The sequence below is a fragment of the Choloepus didactylus genome, chromosome X, assembly GCF_015220235.1.
Source record: "Choloepus didactylus isolate mChoDid1 chromosome X, mChoDid1.pri, whole genome shotgun sequence".
Taxonomy (NCBI): Eukaryota; Metazoa; Chordata; class Mammalia; order Pilosa; family Megalonychidae; genus Choloepus; species Choloepus didactylus.
This window is the reverse complement of record NC_051334.1, coordinates 176,523,239-176,537,528: the sequence shown is the minus strand read 5'-3', so window position 1 is coordinate 176,537,528 and position 14,290 is coordinate 176,523,239. Positions and strand designations below refer to the sequence as shown.

Below are 14,290 nucleotides of genomic sequence, written 5' to 3'. Positions count from 1 at the left end.
TTTCAACCAAATAATACACAGCATGTGATAAAGAGAAGGTTCATTCCTAGAAATTACCAGATTCAAAAGGAGCAAAGGTTGAGGTGACAGTACTTGGCTCAGAGACTGATGACCAGGGTCAGCACCATGGGGACATTGTCCCCAGCTGCCACTTCTCTCTACCCACCCCATTCCTAATCCTCAGCCCTAATTCACCCAGTGTTCCTGGGTCCTATCATGCATTTAAAGTGTTTCTCAGATTGTTCTAGAAGAAAAAGCACCCAGATAGCAAATAATTAATTTAGTATATTAATTTTGGTTTCTAGTTTGACTCATCAGTACAGAAAATGTACTTCAACTATGTTTAGATGTATTTCAAATAACTGAAGACAATAAATAGACCATAAAAGGCAGGTGGACAAAAATGGGGATTTTTTATTGTTGTTGTTCATTAATTTATTATTCCATGTTCTGGATAATGAGGTCTAAGGGCACTCCCTGAATTTGAGAGATATATCAAAAAAGGGAGCTAAAGAATATTTTGATTTATATTCTTAATTTCTTAATATCATTGTACAGTATCTCTTATCACCACATGAAAGAATCCAGTACTAATTTTTAAAACTTACATTTAACTTTTTAAAATAAACTTTTTATTTTAAAGAGTTTTGGATTTACAGAAAACTTACAAAGATAGTACAGGGAAGTCTCATATACGCCACACCTGTTTTCCTCTTTTGTTAACAACTTACGTTAGTATATTTTTGTTACAATTAATGAGCCAATATAAATATATTATTATTAACTAAGTTCATAGTTTAGTCACATTTCCTTAATTTTTGCTTAATGTCCTTTTCCTGTTTCTGCTTCCCATCCAGAATACTCAATTACATTCGGTTGTCTTGGCTGTGACAATTTCTCAAACGTGCCTCGTTTTTGATAACCTTGATAGTTTTGAGGAGTACTGGTCAGGTAGAATGCCCCTCAACTGGGATTTGTCTGATTTTTCTCTCATGATGAGGCCAGGCTTATTATTTGGGGGGAAGAAGATAATGAGTGAAATGCTGTTCTCATCACCAATCAAAGGTACATACTGCCAGCCTGACTGCTCACTGTTGATGTTAACTATGACCACCTGGATGAGATTGTGTTTGTTAGATTTCTCCACAGTGAAGGTACTTTTTTTAAAAAGTAGGAATTTTTATTGATTTTCCCGCTTCTGTATTTTTGGGGAGAAAGATGGGTCGTTTCACTTACTAATTCTCCATAGTTTATTGTATATTAAAGAAAATGTGGTTTTAGGTAAATTTTAGGGATTTTTCTTCAAGGCCCACTCGTACCAATTAGAGAAATGAACCATATTTCAGGAATAACCTATTCTTTGTAGGTAACAGAAGTTGGTCTAGGCCTCAGTTGCTGGTGTACAGTGTACATTTGTTTATCTTTTCTAAATATACTGGGTTTTTCAGCAAAATTCCAGTTGATTAGTACTCTGCTTGCTCACCTTCTCTCTCTCTCTTTTTTTCTGACCCAAAATTTTATTTTAAATTACTGGGTTTTTAGTGCATATGAAAATTTTTCATAACACATGACATGTAAAGATGTTAGCACATTGAAGTACAATAGAAAATATTTTTATATAACTTTTAAAACCAGTAATATGCTTATTTCTCTTGTGAATAAATGCACAATTTGCTTATATCAACTTTGTCATGGAATGTCTAGTAAGTTTAAAATTTTTATATTATTGTTTAATAAATTCCTAATAAGGATTTGAATTTCTCTTCAATGTACACATAGTATTTTTTCCATATATTTACTACTTTAGTAACTTTTCTTTTCATCTCTGGTGGAGTATATTTGATATTTAAATATTCATATAATTTAGATCAGATAATTCTTGTAATTTAGATATAGATACCGATACAGATAATTTAGATACAACATGTGAATAATAGTTTCAATGTTATCAACTTCAATACTGGATCGTTCTGGTGGCACTAACTGGGATTTATATAGTTTAGTTAATTTATGTTCTGCTGCTGCTGCTAAAATAAGGCTTCATCTTAGGTGGTCTCTAGAGGCTTGAATGTCCTCTCTATATTTTGGATTGAGGCTGTCACTAGGAGGTACCTGTTGTACCTGTGAGTTCATATCTGAAACTTTTTCCAAAATGTCTTCATTATTTGAAGTGGTGGGTATTGTTCAGTTGTTGGTACAGAAAGTTTTTCTACTTGAGATCCACCTGAGAGCTGTGGAACTTCTTCTCCATCTATGGAGTCCTCTTCTTCATTGCTCTCATTTGAAGAGGAGACCAGCTGTTCTATTGAAGGTGACATCTGAAATCATAGATGAATCAGTAACTAAATCAGTAATACATGGCAATATCTTTGGTGCCTCAGTTACGTTCTCATCCAGATCTGGCTCTTCCTTTTCAGTATAAGGTTCTTTTACACCTAAAACAACAGAAACGTTTGGTTTGATCAACCAGAATGCTGTACTTTTAGTACGTCTTTTCTTTACTTCCATTGTGAAGCCTCTAGTAGGGAAAGTTGTAGTTTCTTCAGTGATGGGATTCATTAAAACATTTGAAGGTTTGCTCATTTGAAGGTTCTCCATGTATAATTATCTCCTTAAATTTTGGTATCTGTGATCCTATAAAATAAACATTATTTGGAGACTGAGTTTTTCTCATGGCTTGGCTCCTTAGTGGGAGCACTTAGTAGCATTTTCTGTAAAGCTTGTACATAATGATTCAAGTTTTGTTCTTCCTCAGGCATCACAGTTATCCAGGAGATATGATTTGTTCCATGGCAGCGGCCGGCTGGGAAAGATGGAAGTTAGTGCTCTGCCACCTTCTCTCTCTCTTTTTTTTTTTTTTTTATCAGTACATGTATTTTATTTTCAGAGAATAATATTGCTATAAAGATCATGTTAAATTGAAAATAAACATTGCTTAAAAAAGGAACAACCTCCCATACCCACACATAAACTGTGATTAAAGAAAGAACAATAGGGAAAAATCTATAAATAAATCTCAGTAGCTGTTAAATTGAAAACATTCAGATAAAGTATAGTTGCTAGGACACAAACAATAATAAAAACAGATATGCCAATGTTGCTAAATTGAATAAGGAAAATTAAATTTAAAAATATTCTTTTCTTGCTTTGCTTTTCTCCTTTCAGTACACCGCATCATATGTTAGTTTATTTTTTCATAGACAGTCTTAAAAGAGGTATAACTGAAAGTCATGTAAATGGCTTTTATCTTGACTCTCCAACTTTGTCAATTGTGAGATGTCACAGGCAGTAATTTTACTTTATAGTAATTGCAGGCAAATGAGCACCTCTACATTAAGAGTAATCACCTTAAAAAGCAAAGTGTTTGCGCTGTTGTGTGGGACATTACTATTTTTGAAATTGCAGTAAAACTTTGAAGACATCCTCAATAAAAGCAAGCTGTCATCCTTGAAAAGTAGATTTATCATTTGCTTTAAACACCTTCTCTCTTAACTTATTTTATATTTAGAAGTAATGGTGACAAGTATTTCTCTAAATGAGCCTCTTTATATCTTCAATATAAGTACAATGGATTATATAGACATTAGGGATCCAGCAACCTTCTGCTTATTTACATCCTTCAAATGCTAGTCCCAGTCACAGGTAAAGATAAGAAAGTACTAGGAAAAGAAGTCACCAGTACTTCTTGTGTTGAAATTTGTTACAGAGTTTCAGTATCAAGGATCAAGTGTGTCAAGCAGCAGGAAGGCCTCTAGGATGAATTTGATTAATTCTTTACAACAGCAAAATTGGATAATCAGATAGTTGTTGCTTGAGGCCTTCTCTTGCTTTGGAGTTGGATGATCTAAATTGTGTAATTTCTAGTTGATTTCCATTCCATCAAGGATTATCTGAGCAGATGGAAAAAGAAGATTTGGGGGGGGGGGGCTGTGTGAGGTCAGGGAGAAGGGTTAAGAATTAAGAGTGAATGCATTTAACTGGATTTTGCTTCCTAATGACAGACATCTCTACAAGATTTGGTGACACTGCAAACATGGAAAGAGCAGAGGCATCTGGGTTTCATTGCTGGTTCTGGCACTAGTTTGTTATGTGATTTTGTTTTGGAGTTTGTTGAGTAACTTCTCTCTGTGGTCCTCATATTTTGCATTTATACAGTGAGGGTGGATAGGCCAGAAGATTGTGTAAAGCCCAAGTCTGTCTAGGTCTGTAGTCCAGAATGGGAAATAAAAGTATCTATATGGGCTGTCCTCCCTACTATAACTTATGATCATGATTTGATGCATTATGCACAAAATTAAGGGGAATCTAAGTTTTCCACAGAATGTTTTATATATAGTTGGTTGGCATGGTCCTGACCAAGGAACTGTTACCAGTTTATTATTTTTTGTTCTAGATTTAGCCACAGATATACAAACCTGTGGGTTTCCAGGTAATGCCTGTGGGCCACAGGACTTGTCAAGATAGGTGTTCTGGACTAGGGAATTGGTGGTGTGGTGGATAAGTGGATAGAGGCAAGATCTCTATAAACTGGACCCCATGTTCCTCCTCCCTAGTCCATCCTACATGACAGACTCTCACTGTCTGTCACTGGTCTTCTTTGAGTAGTTCATTCCTGCTTGTCTCATTGTGTCTTGTGTTGGAAAGGCTGTGAGAGGGCTGCCGGCTCTACAGTGGCCAGAGCTGGGGCAGGGCAGCCCTGGCCAAGGCTTGGGGATCCAGCCTGTTCGGAGTTGGGGAGAATTTCAGGAACCTCAGATTTAGCTCTAGCTCAGCAGGTCAGCATGTCTGCTGGTCTCATTCTTGGCATGCTAATGTTTTGGTAAGGCTGGCTTCCCTAGTTCTTTGAAAATAAGACTGGCCTTGTACTTCGGTGCCAGTTACTGGACGCTGTTCTCATTCTCCCCTGTGAAGCCCCTGTTGAGATACAGTGGTTAGTAACCCAGTTCCTTCAAGGAACTCGAGCTCTGCCTGGCCCCATGCCTGTGGTTGCATCTTTGCTGCCCATTGCTGATGTCGTGGTGTTCGTCAACTAATTGCCTTTCACCAGACTTCCCTGTCATTGTGTTCTGTCTGCTTTCTCCTTGCTGAGCATTCTTGATGCTCACTGCTCACCTGACTGGGCCTCTGCTTATTGGTGCTTACTGTCCTTTTCTGATTGTGCTTTCTTGCCTACTTGGATTTTCTTCTAGGCCTTGCTTAATTGTGACAACCAGTAGTTTTCTTTCTTTGGGGCTTTTATAAAAATTCTATTGGTTTGAACCATATTTTGAAGTTACAGAAAGGTGGAATACCTAACTGATTATATTCATGTAAAGAGACAATACCTATCTTCTTTCAGATTTGAAAACAACATAAATCAGGATTTTCCATGGCAAAGGCCATCCATCTCTTTTCCAGTAGATCAGGGAGTGAGAACCTCACTGACTCATGTACAGTTTCGCCAACCAGAGAATTGCATTGTCTGCAGCTCTCCTTTACTTAAAATGATCCTTTTTATTTGTCTTCTGGGTTGGAGTGTTAAAACTTATATCCCTAAAAGATAATTTCATCTGCTAGACTATTATAATTATTTACTCCATATTAAGAATATAAAAACTTATAAACTTCCCTTACAAAAGTCATAAAGTCACTATCATTTCAGTGCCAAGTTCTTGTGGATTTTCTGTATTTGTACCACTTTGATATTTGTTTTATGAATAGAAAATATTTCTCTATTCATGGTTCCCAGCACCTGAAAGATTTTAAATTTACTTGGGGCTTGTGAGAGAAAATAAGATTAAGCCTTAATCATTTAAGTGGCTTTCCTCCAGTTCTGTGAAACTACTACCTCTCATTATATGTCTCTTAGCAGTACTTTCCCAATTAGTCACATTTCTCATTATCATTTCTTTATCCTGTACCTCAAAAGAGTTTTTACTTTTCCTAGAATCATTTTTTAAAAAAATAACTGATGTGCATTCTTTCAGAAAAGTATTTATTGGGCAACTACTATGCTTCAAAGGCTAGGTATACAACATTGACTAAAATGGTCAGCATCTTAGCCCACACAAAATTTATCATACAGTGGTTGTATATTTGAAGTAGTCTATAACCAAAAGAAAGGGATCCAAGGGTATTGAAACCATGTTTTCCAAATATTTCAGAAGAGTTTTCATTAATGCATTAGTGTTTGGATTCTCTCTCTATACCTCCTCACTCCTACCACATTTTCCCCTTTATTTTTCTAACTAGGATTTTTGACTTTGTTACTCAAAACACACATACTTAACAGATGGTGCTATTCTCATAACTTTGGTTCACATAATTTAACATTCTTACTGCTTGCACTACATACATATTTAATTTTGTTGGGAGCAAGAAGGTTTTGCCAGAGATCATTTTGCATTAGTGTAGTAATATTGTAATTAGACAAGTATTTCATTTAGCTGGCCAAATTATGCTTATGATATTTTAAATTTTAAATATTGAAAATTGACCAGCTATCTACTGAAGTATAAAATTCATTGATAGATAATGTTGGAAATAACTTTTTTTTTTTTATCTTCATTTTATTGAGATATATTCACATACCACTCAGTCATACAAAACAAATCGTACTTTCGATTGTTTACAGTACCATTACATAGTGGTACATTCATCACCCAAATCAATCCCTGACACCTTCATTAGCACACACACAAAAATAACAAGAATAATAATTAGAGTGAAAAAGAGCAATTGAAGTAAAAAAGAACACTGGGTACCTTTGTCTGTTTGTTTCCTTCCCCTATTTTTCTACTCATCCATCCATAAACTAGACAAAGTGGAGTGTGGTCCTTATGGCTTTCCCAATCCCATTGTCACCCCTCAGAAGCTACATTTTTATACAACTGTCTTCGAGATTCATGGGTTCTGGGTTGTAGTTTGATAGTTTCAGGTATCCACCACGAGCTACCCCAATTCTTTAGAACCTAAAAAGGGTTGTCTAAAGTGTGCGTAAGAGTGCCCACCAGAGTGACCTCTCGGCTCCTTTTGGAATCTCTCTGCCACTGAAGCTTATTTCATTTCCTTTCACATCCCCCTTTTGGTCAAGAAGATGTTCTCCGTCCCACGATGCCAGGTCTACATTCCTCCCCGGGAGTCATATTCCACGTTGCCAGGGAGATTCACTCCCCTGGGTGTCTGATCCCACGTAGGGGGGAGGGCAGTGATTTCACCTTTCAAGTTGGCTTAGCTAGAGAGACAGGGCCACATCTGAGCAACAAAGAGGCACTCGGGAGGAGGCTCTTAGGCACAACCATAGGGAGGCCTAGCCTCTCCTTTGCAGCAACCGTCTTCCCAAGGGTAAAACCTGTGGTAGAGGGCTCAAGCCATCAAACCACCAGTCCCCTATGTCTGTGGTCATGTTAGCAACCATGGAGGTGGGGTAGGCGAATACCCCTGCATTCTCCACAGGCTCCTCAAGGGGGCACTACATCTTTTTTTTTCCTTGTTTTTCTTTTCTTTTTTTTTTTTTTAACTTTCCCTTCTTTTTTAAATCAACTGTATGAAAAAAAGTTAAAAAGAAAACAAACATACAATAAAAGAACATTTCAAAGAGACCATAACAAGGGAGTAAGAAAAAGACAACTAAGCTAAGATAACTGCTTAAGTTCCAACATGTTCCTACTTTACCCCAAGAAAGTTACCTAATATAGCAACATTTCTGTGAACTTGCTCCTACTATATCCATCAGAAATTAACAGACCATAGTCATTCCTGGGCATCCCCAGAACGTCAAATAGCTTATCTGTTCTTCTTGGATTATTGTTCTCCTTTCCTTGGAAATAACTTTTTAAAAACTTATATCTCTGATGGCTTTAGCATGTGAGACCATTTTAGCATATTGAAATGCATGCTGCTTAAGGTATGTCCTTTTCAAATTTCTGTATTTCAAAGCTTGCTGGGTCGTTTTTCCATGGTAGAAATATATTGTCTTAAGTTGTGCATTGCCTAATTGCTGTTCTTTTTTCATTCTGAATTCTAAACTCTTAATTGGACTAGGAATTAAACTTAAGAATGAAGAGAAGTAGTAGTGATAGGTTAGGTTAGGAAGGGCAGTGGGATTGCATCAGATAGGAAAAAGAAAAGTCAGTATTTGAGTGTAGAGAAGAAAGGATCATTTAGATATCAACAAAGCAGAAAGTGGACAGAATGTGTTTAATTCAATAATAGAGTATTTCAACCAATCAATTTTTAGTGTGTATAGTGGACAAATTGCTTTGTAAATTATAGGCTACAGTGCTTTTTTTTTTTAATCCAAAAGGAAAAGCACTTATGTTCTTAGAGTGTCTAAAATGTTTTATAGTAATAATTTGTGTAAAATGAATTTGGGGATAGAATTTTGACCATGCGTAAATAAAAAACACCTGAATTATCTCAATAGCTTGTGTTTGCAGGATCCAAAGTCACTGTAAACATCAAGTTCCTAAAATTTGGGGGAGGATAGCATTTCTCCTCTCCTCCCCCCTTAATTAAGGTATTGATAACAATCATGATTGAACAGATTTTAAAAGTCTATTAATTGGAAGGGTTTGCTACTTCATTTTGAGCCAAAGAGGAGCTAGACAAATTTTAAACATTAAAATAAGGTTAGCTCTGATGTGTACTAAATTGGGAACATCATAGATTTTCACAAATTGTGTGCCTTGTTGAAAATGTGTTTTCTTTGTCTACTTGTAAAAGTTTCAAAATATTTTTTCTCTCAAAAAGGCAACCAAATTTCATTTGCTTGAATGTTATGATAGAAATGCTTACTGATATTACTTGATAATCATATATAGACTTGGAACTTTAATATATATAAAACTATAGCAGTATTAATAATTACAGTTGTACTTCTTTAAAACATTAAATTTAAGGAAACTATTTAAAAAAAAAATTCTATTGGTGTTTAGCTCCCTTAGTTTATTATTTCATGAGACTATAAAACTAACCCTTGACATTTTTTTATTGGGCCATTTTTTTGGTCTTTTTTTTTTTTTTTTTTTTTTTTTAACAGATCTCACATATCCCCTTTCAGCCACTCATTACTTTCACCCAGGGTCCTAGAATCATAAAATCTCCACGTTGGAGGAGACCTCCAAAAGTCTTCCAGTACAACTTTGCATCTGATGGGTAACTCACAATTCATTTTCCTATTCATTCAGTCAAAGCTGTTATTGAACATCTGCTGTTAGCAAGTGTGCCGGTTTGAGTGTATTGTGTCCCCCAAATGCCATTATCTTTGTAGTCTTGTGTGGGGCAGAAGTTTTGGTGTTGGTTAGATTTGCTTGGAGTGTGCCCCACCCAGCTGTGGGAGATAATTTTGATGAGATGTTCCCATGGAGGCATGGCCCCACCCATTCGGGGTGGGCCTTGATTGGTGGAGCTATATAAATGAGCTGACTCAAAGAGAGAAAAGAGAGTGCAGCTGGGAGTGATGTTTTGAAGAGAAGCAAGCTTGCTAGAAAGGAACATCCTGGGAGAAAGCCGTTTTGAGGCCGGAGCTTTGGAGCAGATGCCAGCTGCCTTCCTAGCTAGCAGAGGTTTTCCGGACTCCATTGGCCATCCTCCGGTGAAAGTACCCGATTGCTGAGGTGTTACCTTGGATGCTTTGTGGCCTTAAGACTGTAACTGTGTAGTGAAATAAACCCCCGTTTTATAAAAGCCTATCCATCTCTGGTGTTTTGCATTCTGCAGCATTAGCAAACTAGGACAGATTTTGGTACCAGAGAAGTGGGGTGCTTTTGCTGCTGTGTTTGCAAATACCAAACATGTTGGAATGGCTTTTCAAATGGATAAGGGGAAGACTCTGGAAGAATTGTGAGGAGCTTGATAGAAAAGGCCAAAACTGCTTTAAAGAGACTGTGGAAATATGGACTCTAAAGATACTTCTGATGAGGACTTGAACAGAAATGATGAATGTGTTGTAAACTGGAAGAAAGGCGATCCTTGTTTTAAAGTGGCAGAGAATTTGGCAAAATTGAGTCCTGGTGTCAGATGGAAGGAAGAATCTGGAAGCAACAACTTGGAATACTTAGCTGAGGAGATCTCCAGACTACGTGTGGAGGACGTATCCTGGCTTCTCCTTGCAGCTTATAGTAAAATGCGAGCAGAGAGAGATAAACTTAGAACTGAACTCTTGGGTTCAAAGAAACCAGAAGTTGATGGCTTGGAAAATTACGGGCTTCCAGTGGGTAGAATCCCAGAAGCTACAGCCCAACCTGAGGACAAGCCAAGACTGGATAAGGAGTTAAGCAGAAAGGATTTGTGGAAACTCCTATTGTCTGATGGCTTTGACCCCTGCATGCTTCATGCAAAGCCAACAGAATTTTTGCGAGATCTTTATAGATGGAGCCATTGCTGGTCTGGACTGGAGGAGACAGACAAGGAACAAACTGAAGGAAAAATTTCTTCAAAGACAGAGCCATGGAGGTTGAGGTCTGGAGTCAAGAGGTCTCGGGCTGGGAGAGCGGAGCAGCCCACATGCATGGAAAGGGTGAGTTTGCCCTGGAGGTCGAGGGCGGGCCTTCCGCCTCGATGCTCTGGAAGAGTTTTGCCACCTCAGGTCCCAAAGAGGTTGGAGCACATTCCCAGGGAATTGGGGAGAGCCTGGCTGCCACCACACTGTTCTGAAGGGGTGGAGCGTGTGCCCTGGAGATGGAAGGGAATCCGGGAGCTGCCCCGATGTTTGAGGAGGATGGGGCTGAGAAGGTGGTCTCCCCAATGTGTGGATATGTTGGAGCACTCACCCAAGCATTTGGAGAGGAAACAGCTGCCAAAAAGGTCCTTGGGAAGGGTTAGGCTCCCGCTCTCTCAAGCCCCAAGGATGCAACGTTGTTCTGTTAATGACTCTCAGACTTTGAAATCTAATGGAGTTTGTCCTGCGGGTTTTAGGAACTGTTTTGGTCCTGTTAACCCTGTTTTCCTTACTGTTTCTCCTTATGGCAATGGAAATGTTTATCCTATGAATGTCCCTCCTTTGTATATTGGAAGCATATAACTTGTTCTAAGTCCACAGATCCAAGGCTAAAGGAGAATTGTGCCTTAGGACCCACCACGCCTAAATTGATTTTGATGGGATTTTGTACTTAACTTTTGTTACTGAAATGATTTGAGTTTTTGTGGTATTGTGATGGAATGAATGTATTTTGTATTTGGAAAGATAATGTCATTTTGGGTTCCAGGGGGTGGAATGTGCCGGTTTGAGTGTATTGTGTCCCCCAAATGCCATTATCTTTGTAGTCTTGTGTGGGGCAGAAGTTTTGGTGTTGGTTAGATTTGCTTGGAGTGTGCCCCACCCAGCTGTGGGAGATAATTTTGATGAGATGTTCCCATGGAGGCGTGGCCCCACCCATTCGGGGTGGGCCTTGATTGGTGGAGCTATATAAATGAGCTGACTCAAAGAGAGAAAAGAGAGTGCAGCTGGGAGTGATGTTTTGAAGAGAAGCAAGCTTGCTAGAAAGGAACGTCCTGGGAGAAAGCCGTTTTGAGGCCGGAGCTTTGGAGCAGATGCCAGCTGCCTTCCTAGCTAGCAGAGGTTTTCCGGACTCCATTGGCCATCCTCCGGTGAAAGTACCCGATTGCTGAGGTGTTACCTTGGATGCTTTGTGGCCTTAAGACTGTAACTGTGTAGTGAAATAAACCCCCGTTTTATAAAAGCCTATCCATCTCTGGTGTTTTGCATTCTGCAGCATTAGCAAACTAAGACAGCAAGGCACTGGGGAGATTATATATATGATTATTAATTGTATTATGTGTGTGTGTATATATATTATTTTATGGTGTATATATAATACTATCCTTGTACTCAGGGAGCTGCTAGTCTAGTGGGGGATAGAGAAGTAAACAAGCAGTCACAATTCCTAGCTTAGAAGCATGCTTTGGGCAGGAGAATGGGTTTCCTCTGTGTGGCTGAAGATGGGCTTATGGGGGAGCTCTTTCTGCCAGTTAACACCAGCTTTCTGGTCTACCACCAACTTTTCAACTATCCAAAAAAGAGAGAAGAAACTCCCCATCTGCCTTCTGCCTCTGCCTCTCCCTGACTTGCCCGTGGAATCATCTTTCTAAATGCAAATCGTGATTGGTTACTCTCGTGTGCATAGGCTGCCCATTGCCTACCCCACAGGCTGACATCTAACTCCTTGGCACAGCTTACAAAGCCCTCTGCCTACTTTTCCAGTCTCATGGTACACTATTTTCCATCAGGCTCTCAGTCCCCTAGAACTTGATGCAGTTTCCCGGCTCCACCCTGCTTATCCACTTCTCTATTGCCAATGTTGTTCCCGCTGCCTTGAATGATTGCCACTCTTGTCTACCTGGAAAACTCCTGTTCCTCCTTTAAATCACAGCTCCAGCTTTTTCCTCCTCCATGAAAGTATACCTTGTCCTGTTGCCCATTATTGCATCTTGTACATCTTTTCCTCCACTCCCCATTCCTGTCCACCAGAAGATTGTGAGTTACTCCAGACTAGGCCATTACATCTTATCTTTAGCGTTAGCACAAGGCTTGGCCCAGAGTGGGAAGTCAATAAATATTTGTTGGATGAATGGATGAATATATGAGTAAAAAAATGAAGATGAATCTTCTGTGTTCTATTTTCTAGTTTAGGTCTTCTTTGGGGCTCTGAGAATGCTATTCAAACAACTCTGTCGTGTAAATGTAGTTGTCTAACAAACTGAAAGCAGATTAAAATAGAAAGTAAATTCAGCACATGAAAGCAGATTTGACAGGATGATAGTTTGAATGTTAAGTGCAATTTATTTGCTTGCTTGTAAATAAGCAAGTTGCCAATATACCCATTGCACAGTAACCAGGTTGAGGACACAAAACACTTCAAAGGTAGAGAATAAACTAGAGTCTGGTCCATCGGCCAAGAACTCATGGGCTGCAGGAGGGGACCCTTAAAGAGAGGTCTCTCAAGAGCCAGGTTGGACGTGGCTTCAGTGAAGGTTCCAAAGGTGATGGTGGAAAGCAGGAGGCGGGAAGCGTTGGTCTGGTTGCAGTGCCACAGAGAGGGAGGCAGCAAATCTTGTGGGATAGGGTGGGCATTGGTGCTGAGAGTCAGCGATGGGGTGCCAGCCTGCCTCTACCTGATGCTCATCAAAGCAGTATTTGCACTGGGTTTTTATAGACAGTGCCCCTTGTGACTGGCATGAAGCCAGTCCGTATCATATCCCTGAACAAATGTCTGGTTGTCACTTGCTACGAAAACATGTTTTTCTCAATTTGCTTATATTCTAATTGTGGTCAACATGTTGACAACATTTTTGGGATTCAAGATCATTAATATTATTTCAATACACACTTTTTTTAAATTCGGTTTTATTGAGATATATTCGCATACCATACAATCATCCATGGTGCACAATCAACTGTTCATAGTACCATCTTATAGCCATGTATCCATCACCACAATCAGTTTCCAAACATCTTCCTTACACCGAAAAGATTAAAAATAAGAACAAAAAATGAAAGTAAAAAAGAGCACCCAAATCATTCCATCACCCCCATCCCACCCTATTCTTCGTTTAGTTTTTGTCCCCATTTTTCCACTCATCCATCCACACACTGGACAAAGGGAGTGTGAGCCACAAGATTCCCACAATCATACCGTCACACCATGTAAGCTATATAGTTATACAATTGTCTTCAAGAATCAAGGCTACTGGGTTGCAGTTCAACAGTTTCAGGTATTTCCTTCTAGCTATTCCAATATACCAAAACCTAAAAAGGAATGTCTATATAGTGCATAAGAATGCCCACCAGAGTGATCTCTCGACTCCATTTGAAATCCCTCAGCCACTGGAAACTTTATTTTGTTCCATTTCACACACCCCTGCCCCCCTGCCCTCCGGTCAAGAAGATTCTCTCAATCCCACGATGCAGGGTCCAGGCTCACCCCCGGGAGTCATATCCCGAGTTGCCAGGGAGATTCACACCCCTGGGAATAAGGTCCCACATAGTGGGGAGGGCAACAAGTTCACCCGCCGAGCTGGCCTAGCAAGAGGGAGAGGGCCACATCTGAGCAACAAAGAGGCTCTCTGGGGGAGACTCCTAGGCACAACCACAAGTAGACTTAGCCTTTCCTTCACAGTAACAAGCTCCACAAGGGCAAGCCCCAAGATCCAGAGCCCAGCATACCAAATTGTCAGATCTCAATGTTTGAATACACACTGTTTTGACCATGGTTCCTCGCAAACCCAGGATCTGAACACTGGCTTATCCACCACTAGGCACCAGCTTGCAACTATCAGTGAGTAGCCTGCCAACAAGGAGAAAGGCCTTTCA

At 39.4% G+C, this 14,290-nt stretch overlaps 1 protein-coding gene across 4 annotated transcripts in view; it reads left to right on the top strand.

Annotated features, from left to right (window-relative positions):
• ATP11C (ATPase phospholipid transporting 11C) overlaps positions 1-14,290 on the top strand; it is a 198,080-nt gene that overhangs the window by 25,473 nt on the left and 158,317 nt on the right. For 3 of the 4 annotated variants that reach the window (XM_037820974.1, XM_037820973.1, XM_037820972.1), the window contains exon 2: positions 2,756-2,818. The exons of the other annotated variant lie outside the window; for it this stretch is intronic. In XM_037820974.1, the coding sequence (XP_037676902.1) occupies positions 2,756-2,818 (63 nt within the window). The remainder of the gene's footprint in view (positions 1-2,755; positions 2,819-14,290) is intronic. 4 annotated transcript variants of the gene reach the window in all.